Source organism: Strix aluco, chromosome 19, assembly GCF_031877795.1.
Source record: "Strix aluco isolate bStrAlu1 chromosome 19, bStrAlu1.hap1, whole genome shotgun sequence".
Taxonomy (NCBI): domain Eukaryota; kingdom Metazoa; phylum Chordata; class Aves; order Strigiformes; family Strigidae; genus Strix; species Strix aluco.
Genome location: NC_133949.1, coordinates 11,712,120 through 11,728,587, shown reverse-complemented (window position 1 = coordinate 11,728,587; position 16,468 = coordinate 11,712,120). Strand labels below are relative to the sequence as shown.

The 16,468-nt window shown below is 49.8% G+C and overlaps 2 protein-coding genes across 4 annotated transcripts in view; one reads left to right on the top strand and one right to left on the bottom strand.

Annotated features, from left to right (window-relative positions):
- The window catches only part of CPD (carboxypeptidase D), a 27,501-nt gene extending 22,571 nt beyond the window's left edge, over positions 1–4,930 (bottom strand). The window contains exons 1-2 of the mRNA XM_074845446.1: positions 4,246–4,930; positions 1,527–1,774 (exon numbers count right to left, since the gene is read on the bottom strand). Of these exons, the coding sequence (XP_074701547.1) occupies positions 1,527–1,774; positions 4,246–4,895 (898 nt within the window). The 5' untranslated portion in view covers positions 4,896–4,930. The remainder of the gene's footprint in view (positions 1–1,526; positions 1,775–4,245) is intronic.
- TMIGD1 (transmembrane and immunoglobulin domain containing 1) lies at positions 3,804–16,468 on the top strand. Of its 3 annotated transcripts, XM_074845448.1 has the most exons (8): positions 3,804–3,949; positions 11,225–11,361; positions 11,899–11,999; positions 13,007–13,285; positions 13,783–14,061; positions 14,926–15,029; positions 15,300–15,328; positions 16,333–16,468. In XM_074845448.1, exons 1-8 carry the CDS (start codon positions 3,908–3,910, stop codon positions 16,334–16,336), a joined length of 975 nt encoding a protein of 324 aa, XP_074701549.1. In that variant the 5' UTR covers positions 3,804–3,907; the 3' UTR covers positions 16,337–16,468. The 3 variants fall into 3 exon arrangements, with proteins under 3 accessions (XP_074701549.1, XP_074701550.1, XP_074701551.1); XM_074845449.1 differs by lacking the exon at positions 16,333–16,468 and having other exon boundaries at positions 15,300–15,332; XM_074845450.1 differs by lacking the exons at positions 3,804–3,949; positions 11,225–11,361 and adding an exon at positions 11,517–11,647.

Sequence of the window (16,468 nt, the reverse complement as noted above, 5' to 3'; positions counted from 1 at the left end):
ACATTACACAAACCTTCCTCCTGCTGGACTTTTCACAGCAGCAGAGTGAACCTTGAGCCAGCAAACACCAGGGCTGGTGTGCTCGACGGGGTGGAGGGAAGGAGACAGCTGCTAGAGAAAGAGATAAAACTGCATCTTATTTGAACACGACATCTTATTTGAACAGTGAAATCCTGGGGAATGATTCAGCCACCGCTGAAATCAAGACTTTCTCTTCCAGCACAGAGGCGATATGTTCAGGTCCAACAAGGGATCCCTCCCCTCCTTCCCAAGCAAGGTGGAAGCAGGGTTAAGAGAGGAGTCAGCTCTGAAGTCTATGTTTCGGAAAGACACCGTCTTATTAGAATTTGTTAAGCTGTAAGCTCTAAAGGATAAACAACAACATTTGATGTCACTGCCTGCCCAGTACTCCTGCTATCATCCCTCAGCCCTACGAGGGAAAGCAGAGCAGTCTGAGCACAGCAAAGCAACGCAACTTCTTCAGACCATGTATGCAAGGTCTTTGTTGTGTCCTCACCGCAGATGTTTCTGCACTGCCTGGCGAGACCATGGTTGTACAACATCCGCTGAGGGGGCACAGCAATGATAGAACTTCTTCTAATGACACGGCCAAGATTTCTGTTTCTGCCAGCTCACAGAGCCTTTCCCACAAGAATATCTCATCATGAACTGTCACTTAAATCCCATTTTCAGCAAAACCGACGCAGACAGAGCAGCCCACCACGTGGCTGAGCCAGGCCAGCCTCCTCCACACAAGCAGAGTGGTGGCACCAGGAGATAATTTGCTTATATTCACATCACTTCCAATGAAGCTGCCTAATGGAGGGATCAGGAGCTCTCCTAGAAGCCCTAGCAGACCGAATTTTGGATCCCTTCTAGATCCTGCCACACTAGTGGAAGAGAACAGGCTGTGCTGGTTGTCATCCTCTGCACAAGTCTAACAGCAGAGCAGTTCATAGAAAAGCTGCCTACCCTCTTCCAGCGAGAGTAGCTAGGTTAGCTCAGACCACATATTTAAATAATTTTACATAGCTTTACAACAGGCTATTCTATAATTATTTACAAAATTACAAGTTTGAAGGTTAAAAAAACCTTTCACAGAATACTGGCATCAGTTTAATACCTTTAACAATAGTTTCCTCTTTCTTGTATCAGAATTTAGTAACTGTCTGGAGACCTAACAACCGTTCATTTGGTAAACGAAGCCTCCCACAGGCAGGATAACTTGCCAACACCTAACAGGGTCAGGAAGAACCCTCCAGTTTGCTGTGGTCTCTTCCCTACAAACTTCTCCCAAGCTGTGACTCATCAAGCACTTACTGGTGTGCCTGTGATGCCACCTCACTTCATTTCAAGCTGCTAGAACACATTCAGAGCTAAAAATACCACTTTACCCACCGTCCTTTCCTCTGTGATAATCACCACTGGTTTGGATGTCAGATCCCAGCGCGATCAAGAAACTATTTCTGTAAGACATACTGTTCAGTGAACTAGCAGAGTCAGAGCGATTCACCAGCACAGCTTACCTTCTACATCATACCACTGGGCACCGTTTGTGATACCATCTTGGAAGGTCTCTCCCTCCTCGCCAGGGCAATTAGGTTTGCCAGTTCTCATTATGGGGTGATGTGACGCGTAAGCTCTTGCCAAATATTTGAACACTTCGTCATCAGCTGATTTACTGTAGACTCCTGTGGGCTTATGCGTGGGAGAGTCATCATAGGGATAGCTTGCAACCACTGAGCCACCATGAAGATTGCCAGAGAGCAGAAACCTGAGGTTGGGAAGAAGAAGAAAGAGTCATACTGGAACAATTTCAACAGTAAGCTGGCTACAGCCACCCAACCAGTTATTCTGCTGCCTTTCCACCCAAACTGTGTTCTCAGGAGCCTTCAAACTCTATTTGGGATCAACGAGGCAAAACGTGCCACCTGGACGAGCTGCCCAGCAGTAACGCTACTTTGGAAGAGAAGTGATCAGACCCTGCTCCATCAGCCCTGTGCAGGGAGAACGCCTGTGGAGCTGCAGCTACACCAAGGTTACGTTAACAGATATGCACTCATCCCACACCGAGTTGGCTACCATTGGACAAAAAGATACACTGTCCTGGGAGACATATCCCCTTGTATTAACGGCAGCCTCCAATACAACAAGCAGGGTTGTAAGAGGGTCTGAACAGCGTCCAAGTGGGAGCACAGTGGAGAAGTCAGCAGATTTTTGCAATAAACCAGCTCTCAGGACTGGTTTATTCACTCCCCAAACTGACATCTGGCATTACTGGAGATGAAACAAGTTTCTTGCTGCAGCCTAAGACAGAGCCCTCAAACTCCGTGACAGACAAGCAGTGCCCTCAGCATAAAGCCATGTACACGGCTCTTCGTCAAGCTTTGAGCAACACCTGGTATGTCCAACAGAACTGACTTGCATAAATAAAATCTGGATGGGTGACAGAGCTGTCAAAATCTCATCAGAAAATACAGCATGGCGTGCCATTTATCACACTAATTTGATCACAGGCAGCATAAGCATTTCAATGAATCCTAAAGGTAATTGTCTCTGCTCTTCCTCTTTCCACCAAATACAGCATTGAGGGAAAAAGAGCTCTCCTCATTCAGTCAAATGGGATTTAGTTTCTGAGCAGAGGTAATGTGACCAATACCTTTGCCTTGCTTAAAATAGCGCACACGAATTGCATTACACTCTCTATCTCTTTTTTAAATCAAACAGTTGTGTTTACCCATTCATTATTTTATCAGTGGTTATGTTAGTTTAACAATTGTACCAGCATTAACTGCCGCTGCCAGGCAGAGGGATGCACAAAGCACCACGTCCTTCCTGTTTCACCCTCTCTTACATGCAAATCCCACCTCAAACACTTGCAAAAAAAAAAAAAAAAAGCCCAAGGTATTTTCAAAATGATACTAAGAATGTGCGTGAGTTTCCTTAGTAACTAATTCTGAGTTGAACCAAATCTGGAGGGATTTTAGTGCAAACTGCTGCATTGGAGCTGTCCTAAAGGATCCTTAGGACAAGCAATTACTGGTGCAGTTCATGAAGTTCCTCTAGAGCAATAATCTCCATGGGCACCACCATCCACCAAGTTTTAGTAAAGACAGTTTGTCCAACCAAATTTTGTTCCCTACATCTGAGCAAACATTATACAATGCTGAACGTTGTGTGTGTTGGTTGGATCCAACCAACAGCCTTACAGTGCACCATGGCCATCAGCCAGCCCCTCTCTGTTTCTCTCCCTATCCTCCTTTTGGGAAAAGGGCCACAGTTTGTTTTGGTGCGTTGTTCATGTCCGATCAGACTTTGCCTTCTGGCTTCCTCTGCACAACTTCACATGGTTCGTTGCACTGAATTTAGTGGTTTGGACCCTCCACAGTTCTCTAAAGAGCAGATAGCAAACGAAGAGACAGTGCCCAGACTGGCTGCTGAGCTTCCCAGGGCTGCCCCGGGCCCCAAACCACAGCTGGGCTGCAAAGGTGTCATCTCCCCTCCCGGACTGCCCTGCTCCAGGCACGGCAGCTTCCCACCATTCACCCCCTTGGAAGGTGAGAGCCTTCAGGATCAGCGTGGGCACTTAAGATCTCAGTCCTGCACACTTCGACAGGACAGACGGGGAAGACAGCCGCAGGAGCAGGGCCTGTATTTGGAAATGCTGCCGCACAGAGCATTATTGCTAAATCCAGGGAATTTTCCATGAAACATAAAAATGGGGAGAAGTCCTGTTCAACGCAACTCTGTTAATGTGTTTATACACAGACCAGCTATACGCTTAACCCCAAGTATTTTAAGCATCCCACAGCTCAGGGTGAAAGCATTAGTGGCCCCAAGAGCAAGACACACAGACAGGCTTAAGAGTCAGAGCAGATGAGAAGTTTCCAGCTGCAGGCTCCTGGAGATGGGAGACATGCTGATGGCCACGGAGGCCAGGAACGCCTGGGTGAGTGCAGGGCACAGGCTGTGCCCAGGCCGGCTAGCATGGCTCCTTGGCAGGTGCACAGCAAACTGTGGCCACTAAACCGCTCTCCCCAGCACGAGGGTTACCGGGTGTGCGGTTGACCCCAGCAATGGGCCAACCTTTATCGCAAAAGTGGGGGAAATATCTTTTTTCCCCCAAACCCTGCTAAGAAGCGCTGTGAAAGGCTGAAGGCAGGCTGAAGCCCCCATGGAACAGAGCCGAGGGTCTCCCTTTCCCCGGAGGAGGATGCCGAGAGCGCGGGGCCGGGCCGCACTCACTTGTTGCGGCGCATCCAGGCGATGAGGGCTCGCACCTCGGGCACGGGCTCCAGGTCGGGCTCGGCGACCCCGAACTGGTCGGGGAAGCTGCGGTTGAGGTCGCGGCCGCGGCTGTTCTCCCGGCCGCCCTCCGCCCCACCACCGCCGCCGCAGTCGCCTTCGCGGGCGCGCTCGAAGCCGTCGGGGTTGAGGCTGGGCAGCAGGTAGAGGTCGGTGGTGTTGAGCAGGCGGCCGATGCGCTCCTCGCCGCCGGCCCAGCCCCGCACCAGCTCCTGGGCCAGGCGGAGCAGCAGCGGCCGCGCGAGCGGCTCGTCCCCGTGCATGTTCCCGACCAGCTTCACCTGCGGGCGGCCGGGCAGGGCCGCGCCGCCGGGCTCCTCGCCGGCCCGCTCCGGCCCCAGCCCCGCCGTCAGGCGCAGCACCCACAGCGGCCGCCCCTCCACCGAGTCGCCGATGCTGAAGAGCCGCGCCAGGCCCGGGGGGGCCGCGGCCGCCAGCGCCCGTAGCGCCTCGCCCAGCTCGGCCGAGTGCAGGTACCGCAGCGCCTCACCGGGCCCCGCCGCCTCCGCTTTCTTGATGTGGGCGCCGCGGGCCGGGCCCAGCAGCAACGCGCAGAGGAGCGGGAGCGACCACCGCGCCGCGGTCGCCATGGCCCCGCCGCACAACCGGCCTCACCGGGCCACGGGAGGAGGCGGTGGCACTGGCCCCGCCCACGGGCGGGCACTGCTTCCGCCGCCCGCCAATGAGCGACGGTCGAGGGGGAGGAGCCGCGAGGGCGAGGCGGCGGGGGACCAATGGGAAGCGGTAAGAGAGCTCTGCGTCAGAAAGGGGCGGGGCGCCGGGAGCATGGCGGCGCCCCCTGCGGGACGGCCTCGGCCTCGGCCTCGGCCCCGGTCCCGGTCCCGGTCCCGGCCCCGGTCCCGGTCCCGGCCCCGCGGGAGGGACGCGGAGGCCAAGCGGGAGCGTGAGGCGGCGGCGGGGACCGGCTTGCGCTCCCCGAAGCTTATTCCTATGAGGAGCTATTCCTCCTTGGGAAGAAAACGGCCTTCGGCTTTCCGCGCTCAGCGTTTCCCCTCCCGAAAGCCCCCGCAGGAGCAGGGCAGGGGCCCGCGGAGCCCGTCCACGGTGCTCACCGGTGCAACAGATATGAATAATAATCCAAGAGCGAGTTGCTGTAAACAGGGGGACAAAGACCAGCGCTTGACAACGCTCCCCGTAGCTCAGAGGGGCATCACAACACGCTGTTGCCACAGCACCCTCCCCAAAAGATAAAGCCTAAACACAAAACACAAACGCTCTGGGGGTGGAAGGAGAGGGGTGGCCTCTTGCCTTGGCGCAGTGACCAGCTGCGGTTCACAGGGGCCAAAGTCCCGCTGCCGGTGCCTGGCTCCCTGGAGGGAAGCGCATGTGGCCTGCCCTGACGGTGCCACCAGCTCAGGCTGGACCTCCGGGGATGTGTTTGATGGTTTTTGTGTTGTGCGCTGCAGTACGGCAAAGTACTGCAGAACTGAGAAGATACATTAATAAACCTTCAGGGTTTCCTCCATTCAGATCTTTGCTAATTCCTTTTTTTGAGGCAGGCAAGATGATAGGGAATAACAAGCAGAGTAGCTTACTCTTCAGAAACTGTGTTGCAGTCCATAAAACATTGAAAGTGTCCGACAGTGGATTCCTGTCAATTCCTGTTTAACTTTTCAGTAGTATCTCATGTACACATCTGCTTCCCAGCTCTGGCATTTCCTGTTGGAGACACAAGCTCTGAGTCTAGCACATAAAACTGATTTTCAGGGGAACCGTCAGTGGTGTGACTCTTTCATCTCACTGCATTCCGGGATCCTTTGCGTGAGAGATCAGATGATGCAAACTTCTGTGTCAGCCAGGCGTGGTACAGCATCAAAAGGGCCCTGAGGAAAAGGAGAGTAAATTGGCTTCTTTTTCTTGGGGCTCATCTGCGCTGCACAGTCATTAAGAGAGAGACAAGCAGGGAACAGGGATTATCCATCAAAAAGATGCCCCAGATCTAATTAAACTGGAAAAGCCAAAAGACCTTGGTCATCAAGATGTTCTTAAACCAAAAGGGAGAAGGAACGGCAAGAGCGAATTTGGCTGTCTCAAAAGTGATCACCGCTACATAGCTTTAAGTCCTCAGTCTACAAATAAATTGCTCTGGATTTACACAGAGTAACTGAGCTCATTTCCCTTTTTAGCTGATAAAAGCCCAGTTGTCTGGAATTTCAACAAACCAATTGTAAAAGCAGCATGTGGCAGAAGACTGATGAGTCATCCACTCATTTTCTCAGCAGCCAGTAACAACAAAACCTCATTTCCTTGGGCCAACCTAAGAGAGCTCTGCCTTCCCGATCCCTGGGTGAGCAAGACTGTAGATTAGGTGACGACCTGCAAGAAGCCACCTCCTCCTCAGCTCTGCCCTCTGCTCCTGCTTGTTGAGAGCTTCAGCCCTGGCACTCAAGAACGTGGTTACTCAGGGGCTGCGGCTTTTGCCTTACGACACTCTCTGCAGTGCTTCTAGCCACAGAGGAGTGAGGTTTCCTCCTGAAGATTGGCAGCAAATGATTCCCCATGAACTGGAAAGATGGAGCAGCTCAGTCTTTGCAGATTCCTCGTGAAAGGAAAGAGGGATGACGCCACAGCAGGGAAGTTAAAACTGCTAATATTGTTTGGCAGCACTTCACAAGATCAAATCAGCACTTGGTTTTCCAGCAGAGCACTTCCAAGAAATCCCACTGGTGATGAAAGTTCCTAGGTAGACAAAAATAGCTGAGGTCCAGGCTGTAGAGCAGCCCCAGCAGAATACAGTCTTGAAAGGGAGGCGGATCTGAGAAATACTGCTAGGGAATGTCCCATACTGGCCATCAGAGAGCATCTAAATCAGGCAAGAAACAGGCACCCAGCTTAGCATCATCCTCAGTCATTTTTGTTTCCCAGAGGAAAAAACCCCTTGAAATCCAGCCCATCAGTGGCAGAGGAATGTTTTCTGTCCCCAAAAAAGAACAAATTCATGGGAACCTGGCAGATAATCTCTGCTATGATAGTCTTACCCTGTGGCAGAGGCAGGAGACTGCCTTGCAGATTGGTTTGAGCAGGTAGAAAATGGAGTTTCATAAGTGGATGATGCAAAGCAAAGACCAATAGTATTAATTTTCCTGAGCACTGCTAGATGTGAAAGCTGAAAGCTACTAAACAGCACTCCCTAGATGGGAAACTACAACAGCCAACATTTAAGTGGAATTTAATACAGATAAGTCACTTTTATCTCCTGCAGGGGACCTATATTGCTAATTTAATGCCAAGTTCTTTTCACATTTCCTTTTATTTGGGACCATATTTTTCAGAGTAGGATAGCAACAGCCACACTGGTGTACTATCTTTAGTCTTCTATCTCAAGATTGGTGACTGTTGGCACCCACCAGTGCTGGATGTAACCCAGAGTGGCGAGGAAAGGGGGGGACCAGTGCTGAGTGCTGCTAACAGCCAGCCGTGCGTACTGCACTGCAGCAGTTTGGTGGGGCTTTCGTGCACAGCCCTAAGAGTTTCTACAGTCCCTGGCTGCTTTCTTCACCACACAGGAAACACTGGCAAGTGTCTCAATGCTCTTGATTAGAGGTTAGACTTGCCCTCCCGGAATGTGGTTCCGTTTCTTGCACTCACTTCAAAAAGGGACAGTTTAAGAGATCTGGGAGCAATTGCTTAAAGCGATGACTGAGGTTTTCTAAACCTAATTTACTCACACTTCTGAAAGCAAAATATGAGTATAACAATATCAGTAAAAGCCCAGGATATGGTTCCCTGTTTCATCACTAGGAGCGCAGACTCTGCAGGGGACTTTGCACTGCGCAGGTGGAAAACACAAGGGGAAATACCATCTCAGAAATGCATCCTCCTCCTCCTCCTCTGAGCCCAAAGGTTTCGGCAGACCTGTCCATGAGTGTGGCATTACTTCAGCCTTCTACAGGCTTTACTGTCCCTGAGCCTCTGCCGTGGTGATCACAGGGATCTCATCCTGTTTCCAGGGCTCCCAGAAGGTGACTCTCCTCCCTCCCCGCCACTCGCCTGCAGGGCTGCCAGCTCCCCTGGCTGGGTAGCCAGTAGATGGCATCCGCGTCCAACACTTGTGCTGGAACTTCACCTTCCTGAGGGCTTCTCTGCTGCTTTTTTTAATCTCAGGGTCTGTTTCTTCATTAATGCCTACTTTTCATTTGAATGTTTAATGCCTCTAAGCAATTTATTTTAAAACTTCAAAATATTCGCTGGTTTGGTGGTCCTTTCACTATTCTTATTCCTTCCCAAGAATAAAGATCACTTATTCCTTTGTGTTCAATGGCATAGTGTGTGATCTTTTATAGACCATCAGAACATAGAATTATTAACAAAATTATGAAAAAAATTACGTGAGATCTGTCCATCTCAACAGTGGAGGATTCGTGCGGTATGGGCTGGGAGTCTGAGAAATCAGGGAACATGGCATCTCCATAATCTTTATACTTGGGGAAAAGAGGTTCTGTAGGAGGGAACAGGAGCACTGAGTAAGTTCAAGTAGCATTTCTTACAGCCTCACTTTCCAGCCCAGATACCTGGCAAGCAGAGGCAGTGGGTTTGGGTGTTACAGTCATTCTCTAACAATGGAAGTGTTGCAAAACATGTAGCACCACATATTAAAAAGGGATTAGGAGCGGGGAACCACAATGAGTAGGAAGACAGGAGCAGCCTTTGAGCAGGGCCTCGGGCACTGTTGCAGAAACATGTTTTCTGGAGCGGGATTACAGCTACATTAGAGGTGTTGTTTGCCTGACAAACGAACCCATAGATACAAACCCCAGCTTCCACACGTCTGTGCAGATCCTGCTATGCCCCAGACTCCAAAAGCAACCTTCAGCCCTCACAACTCTTCTGAATATAAATCGAGTTCTCATCTGCCAGTGAACATGCAGGGGATTACAAGTTGTGTCCCCTACCCCTGCAGGCACTGGGGTAATCAAGTGGAACACAAACTGCTGTGAAGTTTGGAATCGGAGGTTAAAGAGACCCAGTGGAAAAGAAACTTCTTCCCAATCTCTATCATGTTCTAAATCTTCTCTTCTCAGGTTTCTAAGGCTTGGATTACACCCAGGAATAGACTGGTGTTTATTAATTAATTCCCTTTGGGGCTGTTCAGAGTCATATTTAACAACAGTCTTATTCTGGGTTTGTTGGTCCAGCGTTGCCGTAAGGATGACAAGCAGGAACCGGTGTGGTGGATTACTCTGGCTCCAGCCCATGGTCTGTCTAATCCAGCCTTGACAGTGCTGGATCCAAATACCTCAGAGAGGGCTGGATCCTTTGCTGTGCAGTACAGAGTATCTGCCTCACTGAAGAGGTCCTCCCAGTCCCAGTCACTGGTGACTGCTTTACATTCTGGAACATGAGGTTTACATCCCTCCTAAACGTAATGGAAAGGTGAATAACGCAACCCTCAAAACTCTAGAACTCAGTAATTAGACACCCACAAGATAATTACGCCCAGTATGAAAAGAAAAGTGTGAAAAGTCATTGCGAAAGTAATTCTTATTGGTTTAAAAATGTTGCCTTTCAGTGCCTCTGGCCAAGTAACACCTTGCTTTTCTAGTCTCTCTCCCTTCAGCAGATCTCAAAGCTCATTGCAAAACAGGATGCTGCCATTGCCTTCATTTAAAAAACGTAAACCAGATGAACCTGAGCTCACCTTGCTGCCCATCACACAGACCTGCCGCAAACCGGGGACAGAATTTTTCCCAGGTCCCACCTGATGCTGTGCCTTGCATCATGACAAACCCACTGCAGAACAGCTGTTGTCTGACAATCTTTTCCCTTACTCTAATTTCTAGACTAAAAAAATACCCCAAAACTCCATGCTTTCATTCTTTACATCCTCGCTTACTCTAAACTCCTTCTCCTGACGTATCATCACGACGCAGTGCCCAGAGGGAGCGCAGACCTCCCCGTGCTCTCCTGCCTTTGGCTCACGTCTTGGCAGGAGCACACGAGCCGTTTCCCAGCCAGTCCCTTTGCCTCCCTCTCTCTTTCAACTCAGCTTAATACCAAACCACAAAGATCACTTTATGCTTAGGAAGATCATTTTGACTGAAGTTTGTACTGGACCATAAGCCAACATCTAGTCAAATGCTACAAGGACAGGACATATAACTTCCTAAAAATGGTGGAAGAAGTGGAATTTATTTCTTAAAATTTCTTAAATTGAGTTTGAAGGTAAAAAGTGAGTTAAAGGCTGGACACATTTCTAAACCAGCAGTTTTCTAGAAGACAGGCTGAGTACTGTCTCTTTAAAGGGACTTTTGTGCACTTTTTTTTTTAAACTGAATATGATTCCCTGTTAATTTTAAGGGTAAACCAATGAACACAGGAAAAGTTATATTAAGAAACACTCAAAGGCAGCTCATGTTTGCAACAGCCCTGCAAATAAATAGCGCTGTATGCTCGTGTGCTCTCTGCGTCCAGCCGGCCCTCACTGCCCACCTCTGGGCCGCTGAGCCGGGCCACTGCATCTGCAGGCAAAGAAAATGTGTCCCAGGCTCCTCCTGCTCATGAAATGCACTTTATGGCTCTGCTGAGCCATAACCTGATGAGTGACGTGCCTTGTGCCTGCGGGGACACCGAGAGTGGTGAGAACACGGTCTGGAGGCTGCGAGGACCCCATCCTTTGCAACCACGTCACTGTTGTCCTGCTGAAGTACAAACAGGCAATTTCAGACACTTTTTCCCGTAGCTGAGTGCTTCAGTTGTGCCCTCCACAAACACGCAGGCCATGCACACAGGCTGTCCCAGCAGCTGGGGGACCCTCACTCTATGTTGGGGGGTGCCCAGGGCTGAGCTAACCACAGGAACGCCCTGGGGGTACACACCAGCGAGCAGGACAGTGTCTCTGCTCTCTCCTCTGCCAACGTGCAGTTCAAAGTCTGAATCGGTGCATTTTCTCATTTTCCAGTCGAAGGAGGACACAGCAACAGAGCTTTGGGCAGGAAGGGGCAAATCAGAGTCTACTCCTGCTCTAGGACAATCTAGGATAAACTTCCTATGGCTTGAAACAGTGTCATGGACACCAAGAAAGCTGAGAGGGAAAAGGTATTATTTTTGGCTGAAGGTCTTTATAGCTGATGCAGGAACTCTCTCATTAGTTACTCATTGCCTTGGCAAGTCTCATAAAACAGCCAGCAGAGCCCAGCAAATACTTTTCTTCAGTGTCCTGGGAGCTCAGAAATCCAGGAATTGAACGAGGCCTTGAACCCATTTTATGGACTCAGTTCTTACTGAGCTACCATAAAATATTAACATTCAGACCTTATAAATAAGGAGGGGAAAGAGCTGTGCATTTCTTAGCAGGAGCAGCCTCTCCAGAGACTCTTCCAAGGTAAGTCCAGTGCTATGCAACCCAGAGAGGGGTTCCCCTGATAGAGAGGTGATTGGCAACAACGAACTCGTAAAACCCCCTTGATTCTGCTCTGAACAGGAAAAGGCCCTGCAACAAATCCACTTAGTTTATTCCTTGGTGATTCTGTCCCCTCTGGGAGGGCTCCCCCCAGGGTGTCTGATGGCAGCAAGCAATTAACCCTCTGTGAGCCCCGAGCACAGGCAGCAACGCTGTGACCCTCTCTCCAATAGACGCCAGCTGGGTCCCTCCGAGATGGCGCAGAGAAGCAGCCTCACAGTCCCCTATGAAGTGCCTGTCCTTGCTGTTTGCTTTTTGGCATGTGTAGCCACAGGTAAGCAATGGAAAAAATCGGTGGTGGCTTTATCCAAGCCCCATCACGCTGACATGCGCCACTGGCCGGGGTTGGGCAGTGCCCGGGGTGATGTGCCACGCCAGCATCCCAGCTCTCAGATGTTCCGGAGCTCATCCCCAAGAGGACTGTCTGAAACCTGGTCTCTCATTTTGAGAGTAGCTGAGAAGGGAATGGGGAAGCTTCAGTGTTTTGCAACATTACTGCAGCAGCTGCACAGGGGTGACGAGGCCACCATTTTCAAACCTGCCCTAAGCAGTGAAAAGTGTGATAGCTTTGGCCACCTGGGAACACCAGGGAAGAGACAGGGAGCTCAGACTTCTTTATATTCACAGGACTATAGTGCCTTTTTATTCTGAGATATATTTTTAGTTCATTAATCTATGGCCCAGGCTACAGAAGTGAGTTTCAGCCCATTACAAAAGCTTATTTCCTATACTAGTTCTTCATTTAGTACGTCCTGAGGTTTGTGTATTAAACAAACTGCAACTCTTCAACAGCCAGACTCAGACTGGCCAGGGTATGGCTGAGGGGCCGATTAACTAATTTATACACTCAAGCGCATTCACCTCCAACCCAAAACCAGCGTCCCAAACCATGAGCACAAAACCTGAGGGCACAGGTATGCTGCAGCGGGGATTTGTTGCAAGAGGGTGCCCAAGACTGGAGGGATGGGGATGAGCTTTTGCTGTGTGTTACATGGTCACTGCTGGTTTTCAGACATTTTGTTATTACAGGTCAGGCTTTGGCGTTCTTGCAGTCAGTCGCAAAAGCCTGATTTTGATTTTAAATAACTGTGAAAGGAGTTTTGTGATGAAGACAATTTCTTGTCTCAAAAACTAAAGTCCTACCTGAAAACAGCTGTTAGACTGAAGCCTGAAACTCTGTCCCTCCTCCAATGTCAAGGGCCTGGAGAAGCTAGCAGGGCAGCTTTTGTGGGAAGGGTACAGCTTAGAATGCTTAGTACCCTTGTTCTCCTTCTTTTGCAGGTTTGGAACTGTCTGTAAATAACCATGCTGCTGACTTCTCCCTGTCTACGCTGCCTGGCCCTCCCCTCTCCCTCTCCTGCCTAGTACAGAACAGCAGTCAGGCTGAGGAGCTGCTCTGGTACCGAGGAAATGGGAGAGTAGAGCTGAAAGATGGGAATAAAGTGAATATCAGTAACATCTGCGTATCCCCAGTCACTGAGTCTGACAACGGAGTCACCTTCACGTGCAGGCTGGCACGGAACAAGTCGGTGCAGGTGTCTGTGATCCTGGACGTCCAGTGTGAGTTGTGGTGGTGGATATCTGTGCAGAATGGCTGGGGTGGGACGAAATCAGGGGCTGAGCACCTCGGTGTCTGGGTGCTAGTTGAAGGTGGGGTGTTTTGCACCCTTGTACGCTGTCTTCACCGAGAAAAAATGCATTTAGGAGGAGATAACTCACGTGATAAGACACTCCCTTCCCACAGTGGTGCTTATGGCCTGATTTAATGCCTCTTTTATAGGGAGTGGGTGGGTCCTTGAGTAAGAAGATGTTCTGGGTATGTCCCTGCCTCCACCTAGATTCTTTCCCAAGGATACAAGTCAGGGCAGAGGAGTTACAGGAGTGACCACCTCTGCCACTGATTGTCCCGCTGATTCCCGGGGATCACGAAAGGCTGCACACCTGTGATGTGTTGCACCACTGAACAAGCTGCACAGGGATATGTAAAGGGAACTTATTTTGTGTTAAATGGTGAGCAGCATTATTAATGACCTGTTGAACTGCATTACTGTGAACAGTTCCTCCCTGGCTGACTGGAGAAGAGTCCCTCCAAATCGAAGAAGACAAAGATGTTACTCTGACCTGCAATGCCAAATCCAACCCTCAAGCCCAAGCAGCTTGGTATAAGAACAACACCACCTTGATCCTACAGCAAAATCGTTACCAGCTGTACCAGACTAGTGAGGTCTTTCAGCTCTCTATCAAAACAGTACAAAAGTCTGACAACGGGACCTACACCTGCATGGTGAAATCTTCTTTGGGAGAGGGGAGAAAGGATTTCCACTTGATAGTTGAAGGTAACAAGGCTGCTGCCAAACCATAAGCTTTACAAATAACTCTCCATTTTCTTTTATACTGATAGCAAGCCATTTAGATTAAGAAGTGTAAGTGGAATGTGGTAAATTCCCCGCGTTAACTTTTGAGGGCACAGCAACAGCAAGGAGCTCTTCTTGCACCTGCGCCTGGGACCACAGCACCAGGAAGGGCCTTTCCCTCTCTACCTGTTATTCAGAGGCATTTGGCATGCGTGACCTGAGACAGTCTCAGCCCACTGTCCCACTTCCCACGCTAACAGGGCACATGCAAGTGTGGTTTAAAGCACCTTAGGTCTTACCTGAAGCATCTTACTCTGACCATAGTGTTCCATCATGCCGAAAGAGCTGCTTAAGGGAAGAGAAATTGTCTTCCAGAATTGACTATAGCGCTGCGGGCAACAGGAAGGTGGAAGCCTTGCTGGGGCTGGATGCTCAGGTCTCACACAGGTGACACAAGGTGAGGTGACCCACCAGGCATCCACTTCCCACCCACTGACCAGGCCCCTCTCATTTCTGTACTCTTGGACCAGGGAGGAAAGCAATGTTAGCTGTGTCAGTGGTACTTCTGGCCACCCCTATTTCCATGTGTAAGAGTGCCTTGGGGATCTTCTTCTTCAGGGACTGACGTTTCAATTCTTCCTTCAGTTCAGTAAAGTGCAGGCTTGGCTCCCTTCTTCCCAGGGGACTAATGCACACAGTCGGTCTGTGGACAGCAGAGAGAGCACAGTTCAAATCAGCAGGGACAACCATGGGAAAAGAAATATATCTTTCAGCAGTTCTGTGAAATGCTCTGTTTTATATGACTGTACTAATCTATCACATATTCGACCTCTTCTGTCTCGACAGATAAAAAACCTGTTTTCCCCCAGGAGGCCATTATTGCTGGTGTCGTGGTGGCTACAGTCACGGTACTTTTTGGAATTGTGGCTAGAAAAGATAAAATTTTTAAGGTATGGAAAGCTCTAGTTTCTTAGCAAAAAAAAAGTATTGCTTTGTTGCAATGCCCTGTTTTTTTCTACCTTTTCTATTCTACTTTGTAGCGTTGCTTTCCGCTGTTATGAGAACTGCTACATATTACCTCCTGCTTTAGAATTACCAGGAGATAAATCAAATATTAGATATTTTAAGGTGGAAGGCAGTACGCACTTGCAAGATATTTGTAAAAATATCTCTATGGCCAGGAAATACAAAAGATAACAAGACTGTTTCTTTATTTTCAGTGCTTCAAAAGATCAAGTGAAACAGCTCTGTAAGTATTTGACTGCTTATTCATGCAGCTTCCAAACAACCCCCCTTTTTTAAGCCTTGGCAGAAACTGGGAAACAAAAGAGCACTCAGCTCACTAAACCCAGCCACGCAGAGCTACCGAGCTCTTGTTCTGGCTGGCTAACATGAGCCCACACCTCCTCCCCCAGTGGAGAGGGGTCCATGGGAACTGGCAGGGCACAGCATGGCTCCTGCCCTTGCTCTGGCCATCCCAAGGTCCCGGCTATGCCTGCGTGGAGGCAGTGGGGAACAAACATATGGACAGCCCAGAAAGCCAACTGTGTCCTGGGCTGGGTCAAGAGAAGTGCGGCCAGCAGGGCGAGGGAGGGGATCCTTCCCCTCTGCTCCCCTCTCGTGAGACCCCCCCTGCAGTGCTGTGTCCAGCTCTGGGGGCACCAACATCAGAAGGACAAACAAAGATGCTCGGGGGCTGGAGCACCTCCCCTGTGAGGACAGGCTGAGAGAGTTGGGGGTGTTCACCCTGGAGAAGAGAAGGCTCTGGGGAGACCTTATAATGGCCTCCCAGTACTTAAAGGGGGTACAGGAAAGGGGGGAGGGACTCTTTATCAGGGGTGTAGGGATAGGATGAGTGGTAACAGTTTTAAACTGAAAGAGGGGAGATTTAGATTAAATGTAAGGAAGGAATTCTTCCCTGTGAGGGGGGTGAGGCCCTGGCACAGGTTGCCCAGAGAAGCTGTGGCTGCCCCCTCCCTGGGAGGGTTCAAGGCCAGGTTGGACGGGGCTTTGGGCAACCTGGGCTAGTGGAAGGTGTCCCTGCCCATGGCAGGGGAGTGGGAACTGGATGATCTTTAAGGTCCCTTCCAACCCAAACCATTCTATGACTCTATGATTCTATGAAACATAACAGCGTATCCCCAGCCTGCTGGAAGCTTTCTGGAGCAGCACACAGCCCAGGTGAATTCAACTCACTTGGTTTTTTTTTCCCTAGTAGGCGATTTTTCATTTCTTCTCTTCATTTTGCTGCAGGTAAGGACCAGGTTCCTGTGCACACCCAGAAAACATCACTTCTAGTGGTGGAACTAAGCCCTTGAGTGAGATGATGAGATAAAGCACTGAAACAAGTTTTTCTGAGTCAAGATTATACAGTCTTTTCAAAATATAA